At 44.6% G+C, this 15,865-nt stretch overlaps 1 protein-coding gene across 1 annotated transcript in view; it reads right to left on the minus strand.

Moving 5' to 3' along the window:
* The window catches only part of LOC135903351 (synaptogenesis protein syg-2-like), a 108,319-nt gene that overhangs the window by 10,775 nt on the left and 81,679 nt on the right, over positions 1–15,865 (minus strand). The window contains exons 6-10 of the mRNA XM_065433701.2: positions 12,318–12,608; positions 10,832–11,140; positions 5,536–5,835; positions 4,468–4,596; positions 3,694–3,721 (exon numbers count right to left, since the gene is read on the minus strand). Coding sequence (XP_065289773.1) covers positions 3,694–3,721; positions 4,468–4,596; positions 5,536–5,835; positions 10,832–11,140; positions 12,318–12,608 — 1,057 coding nt within the window. The remainder of the gene's footprint in view (positions 1–3,693; positions 3,722–4,467; positions 4,597–5,535; positions 5,836–10,831; positions 11,141–12,317; positions 12,609–15,865) is intronic.

Here is a 15,865-nt window from a genome sequence, read left to right on the forward strand (position 1 = left end):
ATGCGCAAAACACCAAAGAACCAGACGAGCGGAAACAATCCGCGGCTGCGCAGTGCTTAGCTCAGTTCCGACCTTCTTAAAGTCAGCGGGGCACAAGTTCGATCATTAGTAGTTGGCATAGTTTTCATTTTCTTACTAATGTGGCGAGAGTGAAGCTCACGATAAAGAGGTAATACGATAATGACGACGACGACGATGGCCTACCCTTTCAAAGAGGACGGAATGATGGACGTAGCAAGCAAGTTTTTACATTTTATTTGCATCTAGCATTATAGGCCCTTTCCGTTCAGCAGGCTGATCAGAAAGCAATGCTGGCGAAACAAGAAGAGTGCAAGGACCCGTTATCGCTTCAACACTCTTGTTCCTTTAAATTCCACTGAAGCCTTAAACGCGAGAGCTTACCTATATTCTCATCTGTCCACGAACCATCATCGTAGCGGTGTTAAGAGGTAGGCGTTACATAATAATAGAGAGAGGAAGAGGCAGACAAAAAGTGGCGCCGATGAGTGTGTGATCCAGACGCTCGTGACGCATCCTCTCTTTTCCCCACACAATGTCGGCACAACAGGCGCGTCCCTGGGGCCCTTCCATCACTGCCGCCACAATCCCCTTCCTTTCTCTCCTTCACCTCTGTTTCCTCTTACGGTTTTCGTTCACCCCTTTTCCTCTGAGGTCCGAGCCTCACCCTGGAGATTCGCTTTGCTCTGTTCCGGCCCATTTAAGCGTCGGTGAAGCCGCCTTGCCTGGACGGACGTTGGGGCCTCGGATCTTCAAATGACCGCTCGCGCGCCTAATGACTCGAAGACGCGTGGCCACCGTAGCACTCTCACGTTGGCCCTGACGCTCTAGCCGCCTAGTCTGACGCGTTTTCCTCGCTGCCTCACGCGTTTGCATAATGGGCCCCAAAACCCCATGCGGTCCAAAGCATTGCCTTCCGGCTGTTGCTCCGTTCCAGACCTCCACGTCCTGTAGGACGAAGTCGAAACCGCCGCTCCTCTAGTCGCTACGAGACCCCACGTAAAGGCCTTCCCTCTTTCTCTCTCCACATTTTCCCTTTATTTTTTCTGTCTACACGTGTCCTGCCAGTTGTCGGCATCCGTCTCGCTTAAACCCGCAGTGCACTGGAGCCGCTGCTCGCATCAAACTTGTCGCATGCCTGCTCCCGAGTTTTGCCTAATAAATCTGGCTTCCAAGGGGGCAGTGCTAAAAACCTGCAATTATGTTCTCTGAAATTTAGTGCCTCTCATTATTACCGATAAAAACTTGTACTGTTTCACGCAGCGACTGATAACAAAGCCCAGCGAGCAACTAAGAAGGAAAATGACTATGTATCGTAGGAGCCTCCGATGAGGCCTCGTTCAAATGCTGTCGCTTTTCGGCGGCCCTTAAAAATATGCGCCTGTATATTTCAGTGTCGATCCAAGTCCGTTTCTTGGCAGCAACATTCATGAAGCATGTCACAAGCTCAGATGCAGCGATGACAGTAGGTGCGGTTTAGAGTATACAGTTCAGAATAGCGTTTGCAACGAGAAGTAAACTCATTACGTACGTAAAACTATAGCGTCGTCCTCACTGCGCATACTGCGTACGTCATTGGGCTCCTGTGGTTTGCGTGCGCTATGATAACGTACGTTATTTGGTGAGTTTAACCACTGCCTTTTCTAACTAAGTGCCGGCGACGTGAGCCAAAAACCGCCTACCCTTCCCTCTCCCTTCTACGCCTGTCCACTTGGTACAGTTAATAGAGTCGCCTCGCGGAGGGCTCTGCAACACACCAGAGGCTGCGACATTACCACCACGTTGCTGGTAGAACCCGAGCAGAAGACGCCCGCACGTTGTGATCTATGTGTAAGTGTAGATCACAACATTTAAAGAACAGTATACGTTGTTTTAAATTTTAGGTCAGTGAAGGCAGGCACAACACATGGAGGCTGGAGAAATCCGTGTGCTAATGATTATTCCCGTCGTGCCTGAACGATAGCAGCAATGGAGTTCTTTCTATTAATTATTCTAGGAAACTCTGTGCAGAAAACCTTGCACTGTATGCCCACCGAAGCATATATCCGACTTACATGACGGATAAAGCAGTACAATTCTCGATTGTTCATTTCCTGTCATCATTATTTCATTCTTTCTCATTTTTCTTTCTCATCCAAATTCCTCCTATTGAGGGTATTTGACTCGATCAGTGGTTTTGTTTGCGTTCTTTTTTGCTATATATAACTTCTTTTAACAAAAACATCTGACAACCTTTGCGTCGTCACTTTTTTCAAACTCATCAGCAAGTATGTATGTTCTTAGGTAATGTAACTGCATTGGTTTGACAGTACCGATAATTCCATGCACAAAAAAAAAAGAAGTTGTGCAAGGGCTCAGTGGTTAGCACGCTTGACTCGCAAGTGGAAATCATTTGAGTGCCACGGGTTCAAATTCCAGTGTAGCCACCTGTGAAATTTTCTTTTTTGTTCACGCTGTTGCAATGCAAAGCTGCGGATGACGAGGTGGCCTAACGACTTCAAAAATTGTTGCCATTTTCGCACGATATTCTTTTTACATAAACCAAAGGCCGAAACGTGACCACCCGATGAACGTTTCTGCTTCGATACTGCTACTAACAGGCGAATGAAGTGCAATCGGGCATTGCAAAAAAGTGTGTGCTTGCTTAGTACAATACCCCGTCGAAACATGTTGCTATCAACTTTGCTGCTTACTCGTGGAAGAAAAGTAGGGAAACTACAAAAAATGGAGACGTACAAAAGCAAAGTTCGCAATAGGAGATCAGAAAATTTGGTTGTGCGAGTTCATAGTGTTTTTTTTTCTTGTTTAACCTATGTAGGACATTAGGCAGTATAATAGCAAAAGCTTGGTGGCGCAACTCACAAAAAGACCACCAAAGGGAACGCTCATAACATCTATTAATCCATCCATTCTTACATCTACACCAACAGGTATTCCAGTATGCGTATATTATTGTATGTGACACTTATACCGTAATTTGTAGTGTGATTCTATTCCATGCGGCGGTTACGAGCACACAAAACCTTTCAAAAAGTGAACACGTGTCAGCCGCGATGGTTTACCGGGAACAGGTGAGAATATTCGCGGGATTACATTCTGTTAAACGCAGGTGCTTCTCTTTTACCTTTCGGGCAATGACAATTAGGCGCCTTAGTAGCAATATAATGTAACGTCCATGAATAGCAGATATCCGACTTACTTGACGGATAAACCAGTGCAATTCTCAATTGTTAATTCTCTTTCTTCGTTATTTCATAATTTGACATTTTTCTTTTTCATCCAAATTCCTCCTATAGTGAGGGTATTTGACTTGAACACTGCTTTTGTTTTCTTTTTTTGCAGTATATAACTTATATAACTTCTCTTAAGAAAAACATCTTACAACCTTTGAGTCGTCACTTTTTTCAACCACATTAGCAAGAAATAATACTAGCAAAAAAAAGCAAAGAAATTTTAGCTTGGTCTTCAGAAAGTGACTAACCGATGCCGGACTAGTATATTCGCCTCTGGATAAAAATAGATGGTCATCGAGACGCTATTATGTTCAATGCTTCATATGCGTGCTGCTGAAAAATTACTGTTCACCCAAAGACACTCATCGGCACTTCTATATTACTTCAGTTTACTGTTATGACAACACAAACTCACCATCAACACACACGCGGATGTACTCACCTTTCATTCCTGTTCCAAACGTTTTGAGCTGCATGCACAGAAATAAAAACACGAAAGTGAACGTGCTTTGCCTCGTTAGAGCTCGCTAGCATGTTTAATGAAGGAATAAAACAAAAACAACTATTATGTTTTGGGTGATTGAAATGAAGCAGCATTTGAATTCGCATATACAAAAAAGTAGGTGCGCCTCTTTGTTCATTAAATCACTTCAAGAGGTCTCTCATATCTTATTCCCCGTATCTTTCGCTCTGCGTGCTTTACAAGATGGAGGAACATGAGAATGCTTTAATAGTAAGCCTACCCATGCTGACATAAATTGCTTCGGTAGTGTTGCGTACTGACTTTTAGAGGTCGCTGAGTTACCAGCCTCATAGAGTGATGCTGGTCGGCTGCGGCGCCAGATTACCTTTTCCTGCATGCGAAACTTCCCGCTGAAGTGGGCTTTTTTTTCATTATGTTTATCATTTTCGAGATATAAATTATTATTTAGTTTGTTTTCTTTCACGCTGCCTTTATTCAGTGACAGTCACTTCCGTGACTGGAAAGCTCGTTCAACTTTGTCGCAGCGCAGGGTTTTAATTAATAAAACTGAGGAAGAATGAATCAGCTGGGATGTGCCACTATTCTGTCACATATTCTCCTAACTGAAAGGGCGCGACAGATAAGCGCTTGAAGGTGCACTTTATAATATTCACCTCCCAGCATGGGAACGAGCGTTTGCGCAGAACCGCTCATGATCGCGTAGGATCCCAGCCCAGAGGAGCTGAACCTCACCTCGGTTGAAGAGGATCTTCCGCCTGAACTTGCCAAGCGTAAGTGCGATGAATACGATGAGGAAGGCGGCGACGGCGCTTAGCGCGGCTGCCCACAGCGTGGTAGACCCTAGGGACCACTCTGTGTCTGCTGCGTGCAAAGTGAAAAAGACGGGTTGGCCGAGAGCCGGGATTCAGGGGCAATAACATCCCGAGTTATTTCATCTTTATGTCGTATCAAGATCGAGGTAATACACTTTTATTCTTTTATTTCACCGATTCTGCACTCTCCACAGAAAGTCTACGGTTACAGAAGCCTGGACAAATATTCTTTTTATTTGTGTTGTGACTTTATTTTATGATCTCTTCTTCGGAAGAGAAGGCGAATATATATTCAGGCGCTGTCTACTTCCATCTGCGCTTCTAGCTAATGTACTGCTGACAAAATATAAAATACTTCATTTATGTTATTATGGACACAAGTTAAATAATAACGTAATGGTAGCGGTTGGCCTTGCTTGTACGCATTCATAATGATAATAAACAGTAAGTGTGCCCTCCGTTCTGACTGTCTCTTCGCATTCACACCTTATACAAAGAAATCAACATCATACAGCTCATAGCTGAATTATATAGTATGGTATGTGGCGTATTTGCATTGTACAAAGGTCGTACGCACTGTCTGTAGTTGTACAACCGAACGTGCCAGAACATGTGGCAAATGATCTCTGCTTTGGCGGAGAACTATGTCTGAGTGCAAAAACTTGCTGGCAAGAGAAAAAACAAAAGTAGAAACACTACAATTTAAAGTGCAGAAAGAAGAGTGACGGAAATGAACGAGCTATATTGCAAACAGTTCTCGAAAAAAAAATCTTGCAAGTGGGCCATGCACATATCTTCGTTTTGGAACGAACCAATAGTTTTATTGTATATTACCTGCCCGTATAGTTTGCAGTGAACTGCAATAGATCATGCAGTTGCTCTCGTATTTTAATTGCTTGACAATGTGCCTGTCGATTTATTAGTTCTTAGAAGTGGTGTTCTTTATTGAGCGGTGCAATATCATGAACAAACTCAAACTTGTATCCACCTTTGCTGACCAGTCCCCTGCCCACAGGCAGCGTGAACACGGTCAAATGGACGGGCTCGCTGCGGCCGTTGGCGTTGATGCCGTACAGCGCCATCTGGTAGCGCGTGGCTGGCCTAAGTGAGTGGACGCGGAAACTGGGCTGGCCGGAGGTGAAGTTTGTCACGATGGGTGTGCTCTGGCCATCCTGCAGCTCTAACAAAAACGTCTGCTGCTGTCCTGCCCCGCTGCGCTGGCACACCACGTGTACGCCTTCTGACGTCACTTCCTCTACGCTGCAGTTGAAAGGCGTCACTGGCGGACCTAGCGGGAACAGGAAGTTGGCTTTGTCAGTAAATACAGAAATTTGCTCGCGTTTTCCCATAAAACAAGCACAATAAACTAATTATTTTCCAAAAAGAAAGATCTTGCGCATGTTTGAACATTACCAGGAGATACAAGATATTTAGCAACACAGCCATTCTTTTTGACATACAACATGCTAAGAGCTGACCAGGTACGTTACATTGAACTACTACAGTACAGGCACAAAGAAGCAGGTATATGTCCTAACAGCTAACACACCGGCTTCACGTGCAATTCAGAATCCTAAGCGTAAAATTCCCGCAATCAGAACAAATTATGGCGGCCATACTCTCTGCTTTACCATAACAATAATAACAAACATAATGGATGCAAAGATTGAATATTTAAAATCCTTCATTTGAATCAAAAACGAATGCACACGTCACCGCGTAACAAATACATTGACATGTTCATTTGTCTAATGTTCCTTCACAGTACAATCATTTTGCTCTTTTATGACCTGTCCTGTGTTCTTCGCATTATAGTTGCGTGTACGCCGATTTTCTTTGTTTACTAATAAGTTTATTATAGTGAATATGTACGTGCTAATACATACAAATAAGGTTCCTCTCACTGTGTTTTTTACTCTTGTTTTTTTTCAGCTCAATTACATGAGTCAAGTGTAATTTCCATGAATTTCGCTCTCACCGTTTTGTTAATGCTCACTGATAACAATGAACAATTGTTAATTATTTTAAGTTAAGTGTTTGCATTTCTTCCTTGTTATAATATTTCATGCTTCATTATTGTTGTCTAAATTACCGCGCGATTGACGAAGAGCCTGAATTGCACTAATTTATAAAAAGGGAGATGGTCTACTTGTTCAACATTACTGTCATGTTTCTTCAACGTCATCATGCTGCTATCTCATCGAATATATCATAGGAAAAAGCATAACCAAATATTTAGAAAAGCATTCCATTTTAACTAACATTCAGCACGGGTTCAGAAGAGGGTATTCGACTGTCACACAGCTGGTCGTCGTAGTTCATTCCTTTGCATCAGCCCTTGACAAGAAAGGACAGATAGATATAATTTTCCTTAACATCCGTAAAGCATTCGATACAGTCCCACATAACAAATAATGCTAAAAAACTTGAAAATGCAGCAATCCCTCAGATATATATCTCTTGGGTTCAATATATATCTAACTTGAATAAAACTTTTTGCACGGCCGTGTAACGTTTTGCAAAACTTTCGGCACGTTTACGACCTCGTTCTGCCAACTATTCTTTGCTGAGGACCCGTTTTAACGTCATTCGTAAACTTCCGTTGCATGCCGCCGCGATTGTCGATGAGCCACCGCAAGCTAAGTAAGACAAAGCGGAGCAATCGCAGACGCCGGCGCCACACTCTTCATACGGTTATCTATCTTCAGTGCACTGGATCTGCCCCATCGATTCCCTCTCCACTTGAGCATGCTCCTCGCCTCTTGTGAGCCAATTAGATAAGACAAGCCGCTCAGTGCAGGCAATGTTATTCGTTTTACAAGCAAACAAAAGTGACCTCCTATGAACGAGGGGAGCATTGGATTAATTTTTTCAGACAACCCTGCAGGTGACCGGCCGATGCTTGCGTCGGCAGTTACGCAAATGTGACGCCAGGAGATTGGAAAAGAACAAATTGGAATAGTTTTACGCTATACAGCCCCTAGTCAGCTGTCATGAAGAGGTCTTTTGCGTCGCATTTCCTGGTAGATAATTGCCTCGATGTGTGTTGTATTTTGTTTTCTACGAAGGTTTTCATTTGAGACATTAAAAATATACAGTCTGACTAACTAACTAACTAACTAACTAACTAACTAACTAACTAACTAACTAACTAACTAACTAACTAACTAACTAACTAACTAATATTTAGACGGTTCATCATCCAATTTTTCTCTGATTATCTAAGCATTGCTTAATTGTAATCGGGTTACGTGATGCTCCTAGGTTAAGCGACACATAAGGGCAAGACTAAACAAACTGGTGCTATATAGGCACATGTGTGGAGATATGGCAGTGGCTGCACCTTCACTCCATTTCCTTTCAGCCAGATGAGCGGCCTTTACTTCGCTTCTTGCCTGCTCCGGATTTTTTTTATGTATGTCTTCTTTGCAACGCGAATGATCCAGACCATCAAATAACCATCGTCCTCGACGTCAAGACCGCTCTGCTGAGCGGCTGCTCCCAACCAGCTATTACTTTTCTTTCCCAACCTATCCTCGCGCGCCAGATCTTGCTACGTCCTGAGCTTACGACTCTGCAGAAATGCATTTACTTTAGTTCTGTCTTTTCTCTGTTCTTCAGTTATTTCTTTTTCTGGAGACGCCGGCACCTGGTCTCTACTCGGTGAAACACTTTAGCACTGTTCGATCGGTCGATCGTAAAGAAAGCCCGGCAGCTCGGCTGCTATGTGGTTGCGAGGGAAGCGGGACAAAGGAGGTCACTTCGGGGCTGCAAGCCAAGTTAAGAATAGGAGAGGTCGTAAAAGCGCTAGAGCCTCCAGCCGCACCACGCCAAGGGTTGCGTGTTCGATCCCTGGCCTCTCGGAAAGGACAGCTCCGCTGAACATGTCCCCATTACCAGTGCCCCGTTCCTTCTTCTCGCCAGCTTGAGGAGAGTGAAGGAGAGAGCGTTGCGAGAGAGAGGGAGCTGTTGGTAACGTGATCAGAAGCTGTTTTCCCAAGCGTGGCACCGCCATGTTCAGATTTTCTTATTTCTGTTTTCTTTCCTTTGCCCACGTGATTTTGGTCAGCGTCGTTATTTATTTACATTTACTACTTGTCCACCATTTGGTGCTGTGCGTGATTCTTCAGTAAACGCCTGGGTGCCACTTTCCAGCAATAAAATTTTGCCTCGTTTGAGCTGTCTTTCTCAGGACTACAGTGTAAGGAGCGCGAAGCATAGTTACCCGACACCCTTGTACTTTGCGCAATATTCGAAAAATGAAAGAGCATTTAGAAAGCTGCTGGCATCATTAATAATTTGTGAGCACTATACTAGTATAGTAGCATGAACTTGAAGCGACCTCAAATTTATTTCACGTTATCAAGTTGTACAAGTATCAGACAATTTTTAATGTACCAACACATTTATCTGCTTGCTCCTAGAGAGACATTACTGTCACTCCAAAGAAACAAATTTAAACTTCATCGAACCAGAGATGCTGGCTTAATCCGCAAAATTATTTCGTCACTCTGTACTACGGTATATGAGAGGGAAGTTCATTTGAATTGATAAGAAGGATGTAAATGAACCGATATTGTAGACGTCAATATCTAGAGCAATAAAACGAACTATAAACGCAGCCATTCGAATTTTCTTTCTGCTTCACATTCACCAGATCGTGTATCAGCTTTTCTAAATAACTCGTTAGTTAACTTATATTTTAGCAGAGCACTTGCTACGACAGCATAAAATTAAATTAGCTATTTTCTTCATTTTATCTTACAGCGAAAGTTACAACACCAAAATATGGGATTTGCGAGATGCTGCGACTCCACTTCTCCACACGTCTTGAATGAATAACACGATATGCTGGACATTGCACAAGAATACCTAGAAGCAGGACGTCAGTGCATTATCTGATGAGACCGCCTCTGCCAACCTTCCCTTCGCCTTCTATCTCCTAGGACACAGCCCTGGGTTCAAAAATGCAGCCTACGTGAGGGTGGCCACATTGTGCAGGTCACCTGATATACAGTCCTACACACTAAATTTCGGTGTTCTCGTAATCAAGCTTCGCACTAAAAAGTGCAGTGCACCAAGCAGAAACTCTTGCAGGAGCAACAGTTTTAAAACATATATATATGTCACCAAATTAACTACTAAATGCACTGTCGCACCACTCGCTCTTGTGCAGAACTGCGCATGCCAGGCATCTTGAAAAAATAGTAAACGGAACGCTTTGCACTTCCGTGGAATATATTTACGTATACGGTGGATAACTTCTGAAGTTATATGGGCCACGCAAGTTGAGCTAAGTATGCATGACTTACTGCCCACAATCAAGTTCTTATCACGAGTATATAAAAGCGAGAATTCAAAACAAAATAAATTACCTTCGGAATAAGAACTAACCAAATTCAAGTGCCCATAATAAATGTGGTTGTGTAGCGCTGTACGCTATGCAACCCAGCCTTCAAAGCGAGATTTGGATTTGGATTTTCTAGCCACGTTCAGGCATGGGAACTATTCCCAACAGGACTTGATGGCGGGCAAATTTTTTGATAATCATCAACCCCATGAGACAATCATGTCCCTGGCAAGGCAAATGCCTCCCTCATGAAGAGACCTCCGATTTCCCACGCATTACGTCAGCTGACCTTGCCCTGTCCCTTTGAATATTCTGAATTCATTAAGCCACTCAGTACTCTGTCGTCCTTTAACACCCATGCTGTCACTCTATAACACCACCGGTTTTCTTCTCTACGCATTACATGACCAGCATCACTTGACCTCTTGCTCTTAATGCAAACTGGAATATCAGCTATATTCATTTTTCTCTGATGCCCATACCAGCGTATTGCTTTCCCTTCAAGTTACGCCTGTCTTTTTCGGCTCCATTGCTGACTGCGTGGTTCTTGGATTCTTCTTTCATCGTGTAATGGGCTGAGAACAGCCACGTAAAATTATTAACATAATAAGAAACACCCGACGAGCCGACTTGTGTCCTTGTCAGGTGCATTCTATTGTGTTTTGCATTTTACTCAGCTGTATACAGCAAATCACCAGATGAACAAAAACTAACTTGTCAACTTCTTAGCTTTTCCCAAACTTCTTCGTTATTCTCTATGCTTAAGCCCTATACTTTAGTCCACCTATCATTTAATAATTAAATACATTTTTAAGCGTATCGGTAAGCATCCCTTCATGGCTGGAGAGTGCATGCCGTATGTACTCTCTAGCTTATGAAAGGCAGCTTGCGTCACTCAAGAATACTGCTCGTGAGTGCAAGAAGGGAACCTCACCGACGGGGTGTATCTGGAAGATGCAAGGCTCGAGGCTGTCGCCGACGGCATTGCGTGCGCGACAGTAGAGCGTGCCGTAGTCGGTGTCCGAACGCGGCGTGTAGCGCAGCACCGAGCGCAGCGGTGCCCCCGGTGGTGTCGAGAAGCTGGAGTTCGGTGACAGCGCAGCGGTGCGATGCGCCTGGTGGAAGGTCCACGAGAAAGTGACGTTGCTTGGGTCCGCCTCCACATCACATTCCACCTCAACCGTCTCGTGCTTCGCCACCGAATGCGAATGCTGCCGGTGGCCCGACTGGCACACTGGTGAATCTGCAGGTACATCGTACAACGACCCCACAAGAAGCAATAAGCGCCAAAGGTGGCAGGAAGAGTGTAAAAAAAAATTAGAATGGTCACATGTGGCCAAATGGTCAAATAGTACACTGGTGGGGTGAGTGGAGAAAACATGAAGAATCATTCAAATATGAAATATTGTATTAGTTGCCAAGCACTTTTTTTTTAAAGGTGGCTTTGCTGCAATAACAGTATATGTGTTAGAATGCATGATTTACAGGCGCCACAGATCGCTGGGTAGAGCACGCGTTCGTGCATGCCTGCGTCCGTGTGCGAGTGTAACCACGTGCCCTCTTTCTTGCCTAGAGGATGAAGTTGCCAGCCTAGTCTCACTTTTAGAGCGATAGCTCTACTGTTCCAGGTACAAACCCATAAAAAGTCAGTGTCTGTAAATCTGACCTTGCAGCTCAGCCAAAGTCAAACTGGAACGCGCTGAGAGCGCCGCCGGCGCCGAGCATCGTTTGTGTGCTTGTGTGTCTTTCCGTTAATCTAATGCCCCTGAATATATTAATCCCATCTCTTGCGCCATCGAGAGATGACGTCTGAAACGCTACTGGCACGCTCGTTACGCCAGCCTCCTGAGATGCCTTCAGTGCAACGCTAAACCATGATTTCGCTTTCAATGCTTCGCCTTCGGGTAAAACTGGCAATTTTTCTCTTTTTTTGTATTTCCGAACGGCATAAATGAAACCTGAACTAGCCAAGCAAGCTTATGTACCTGCCAAGTGTTAAACCACATATTAGCAAGTCAAATAAATGGTAGGGAGGGATGAGCAAGGCTTACTTTAAATATCACTACATTTTGCGCCCAAATCCATACGCTTTCAGCTCTGAATATACATACTATCGCCAGCATTCACTAACATTGTCTAAATCAATTCAAATATAACCAAAACCATTAATAATTTCTTACAAACTACACTTCTACGAGTATATGTAATTGAAGTAGGCAACTGCTTTCTTTGTTCCATTTGAGTTTTCAAATAGAATTGATTGTTTACTTTATTTTCGTAGATAAAGCTTAACAATTCCGAGATACCATCTATACCGTCATAACCAAATACCCCACGTATAAGTTGCTCCTGAACACCGTCTCAGATTTGGCGAACGTGGATTCATCAAGAGTGGCGTGATACTGAATATCAATACTCACGCAGAACCCTGAGCCGTAGACGGTTGCTCTCGGCTTCACCTTCCGAGTTGGCAGCGTGGCAGGCGTAGAACCCACTGTTGGTACGGTTTACAGAGCGCAGCGCGAGTGACTGGTTGCTGACGATAATGCCTCGGGCGCCATCCGTGTTCAGGTCCCGACCATCGAAGGTCCACGAGACCTCGCTCACCGGTGGGTTGGAGCGCACACTGCACTCGAAGTAGATGTCGATGCCCTCGTGGATGTTGGACGGACTGAGGCCGCTTCCCAGCCGCAGCTGCACCACCGGCTTGTCTGCGCACCGACACGAAAGTTTAAGAGCATGTTAACCACATTGAAGCGCTCTTGCAAAATGAGTGGAACTATTAGAGAGGAGCAGGCGTACTGTCAAACGATACATGACCTGTCTAAGGACGGGGACCCCTGGGCAGGTCTCAGTAGGCAAGACTGGCTGATTTTCTCTTATCTTAATCGCGATAAGCGCCTATAAGCTCGCCTTCCGTCACTGTAACGCCAAGTAACGTCACGCGGAAGCACCTCAGCTGCGCAAAGTAAAGGTAAAACAAAACAAGAAAATCGTTGATGCAGCCTAATATTAAAATTTCTATGACACAAAGTTTGAGTCAGCGAGGTCGCAGCAGTACTCGATGACACGAGCGAAGCCGCGTCATCTGCAGCTACAACTTGTTTACATGATGAGGACGACGGCGTGCTTGATGCTTGTCGAGAAAAGAATGCCGATGAGAGGTGTATGCAGAGAGACGTATGAAACACATCTGAATTCATTTAGGCTTCACATTCCTTGAACCACTGGCGTTATGAGGCATTTGCCAAGAATAGGCGCATATTTAGTTGCGTGGAGATATGGGCGAATCGGCCATATCTCCAAGTTGGATTCCAATTGGCATCGCAAATGTCGAGAGTAAAACCCACGAGCTTTGGTCGGAGTCGAACCCTCGACGTCTAGTGGCAGTAGAACTCACGATCTTTGGTGCGAAAAAATGTGAAGCTAATTAGGCACTCGAAATCATGACCCAAGATGGAGACATGGGCGAACCGGCCCTGTCTCCAAGTTGGATTGCAATTAACATCGTGAAAGACGAGAGTCGACCCACTACCTTTGGTATCAATTAAGGCGAAGTTAATTGGGACACTGCTAATTAAGATATATTTAGTTAAGACACTCATACCCACTATTTTCGGTGTTAATTACAGGCAAATACGACGCTGAAACCCATGACCTTTGGTTTTAATTTGGGCGAAGCTGATTGAAGCACATTTTATTATCGTAGAGTTAGTTAAGGCACTCGAATCCACGAGCGTTGGTGGGAGAAAACAAGCAATAGGAAGTAACAACGCATTAGAATGAAAATGTCAAGTAATGTGATGAATATATGGACCATATTGCTATAGCCCCCAACTGGACAGCAGAACAGAAAGGAAGACAAGCACAGTCCTGTTGCGTGCTAAAACAAGATGGTTCTCATGCCAAAATACCAACTAGGCCAATATTGAACTCTTCTTAATGTAATGAATGTCTCGTGAGCGGGCAGGCTTTCGCCTTCATCCTCTTTAGCGCATGCTAAAGTTACGGTCAAACTTCTATTCTAATGCAGGTAATAACAGTTCAGCAAGAAAAGAAAATCCTTTATCGGATGCTCTTTTTCATTCAGTGCTGCTACGCTGTTTTTTTGGGTGACTGTTTCGCAACTGGTTGCTCGAAGCGCAACCCGTTCCTCGAAGCTATGTACCTTTCAGTGGCTATATACCGACTGAGGCTCTATGTTTCAAGCCATTATTTATGCTTACTCTAGATTTTGAGCTACAGCGGAGCTTATGGTTCCTAAAGTGTGTAAAAAGCAAGATAGGGAGTCTTCTGGGAGCTTTCTCTGATGCACATAGCATGCGTCCTGCTTTGTTGTGTCTGTTTCCAGTATTTCCAGATTTCAGCATGTGATAACAGGCTTAAAAGCATACCACGTTAAAAAAGTGTGGCCCCTCGCGTAGCCCTTTCAAGCATAAAATTCGCAACCACAGCCTATCATGCATATTTTGAGAGAGGACCAATCTTTTGGTCAAGTGAACGTTACTCGTAAAGCGAATTGAACCTGGTTTAGGTGCAAGAGCACCTTCAGACAGCTTCAAGCTCAAAGTTTCTTTAAAGGGCCCTGTAGCACCCCTCGAGCTTGGTGACGAAACACAGTCCGCAGATAGCATAAGCTGCTGTGAACATCTCAGCCAAACTGAGCAGTGATGCGCGGCGCGTGGATATCTGAAGTGGAGCACGAAGTAATCTTTCTCTCAGACGTTCTCTTTTCAAGAGAAGCTTGTTTCTCACTCTTTTTTTTGGACGATTTATTTTGTAATATTGCAGATTCCCATACGCGGCTGCTATTGGCCGATAGCTGATATCAATCAAGACGGGTGTCTGGAACAGTGCGCTTTTTCTTACTGTTACTCTGTGTAAGTATCGGCGAAGTTTAATAAATGGCCCGAAAGTAAGCAAAAATCTGCTTTTTAATTGCAATAACAATTATGCACTTCCGGCAGAAGCCTACTATCGCCTGCTGACACGGTTGGGCCGGCCTTGTAGCAATTAAACTTGCGTCACCTTCCTTATCGGCGTCGTAGCCGTTGGATCTCGCTAATTTCGACCAGTTCCGAACACTCAACTAGCCTCGAACCATACGAAACTTAAGGTTTGACCACACGCACGCTTGCCAGCGCACGCTCACTCCTGGACGCTCCTGGTTAGACGCCTTGGCAGACTTCACTGTATAGTGAGCGACTGACAGCGCTTCAATATGCGCAAGTTGGATACGGCTACTATCTGTCGGCCAAGCTGGTGCAGAACAAAGCCAGTCGCCCCCGGTAGCATGGTCAGACTTGAGCATATATGAGTGCGAGCACGCATTCTGGCCCTGTCGTGCACAAAGCAAACACTGCAGTTGCATGCAGCTGCAGTCTGCTACGTCGTGTCGATGCCGCGGCCGCCAGGACATGCTGCGATTAGTCGACTGGCTGAGCGCAATGCGACTCTCTGGGCACTACCACGTTTGGTGCGCCGTAGACGCCAAAATGAAAATAGTGATGTCTAAGCGAACATCCAAAACTGGATTTGAAATCCGCGCCCACGGTAGCGCTCAGTAGGCAGAGCGTTGTGGGAACGCCCCGCTTCCCCGTAGCCTTCGCAGCGTAAATCATTAAAGAAGGGGCGGAAGCGCTTGAAACGGCATGTTTGATTGCAAATAACTCCGCTTCTGCTGAACGCATTGAAGAACATCTTGTGGCAAAGCATTTCTGAAATAGTCTAACTTAACCTCAAATTCACTTCGCGACTTCGATAAAAAATGTTTCAGGGCCCCTTTAAGATAAGCACTTTGTGAATTACACGAAAGAAATGCCTGGTTGGATAGCAGGGGAAATTTTTAGTTTCTGTTAGGTAGCTTTACTTAAGTCGGTTGTTTATCAAATCCTTGCATGGTAGCACTTTATTTTTTCGGAGCCCCGCTAAACTTCGCAACATGCTCGAATACTTCTGAGCATGTTCC

The sequence above is a fragment of the Dermacentor albipictus genome, chromosome 1, assembly GCF_038994185.2.
Source record: "Dermacentor albipictus isolate Rhodes 1998 colony chromosome 1, USDA_Dalb.pri_finalv2, whole genome shotgun sequence".
Taxonomy (NCBI): domain Eukaryota; kingdom Metazoa; phylum Arthropoda; class Arachnida; order Ixodida; family Ixodidae; genus Dermacentor; species Dermacentor albipictus.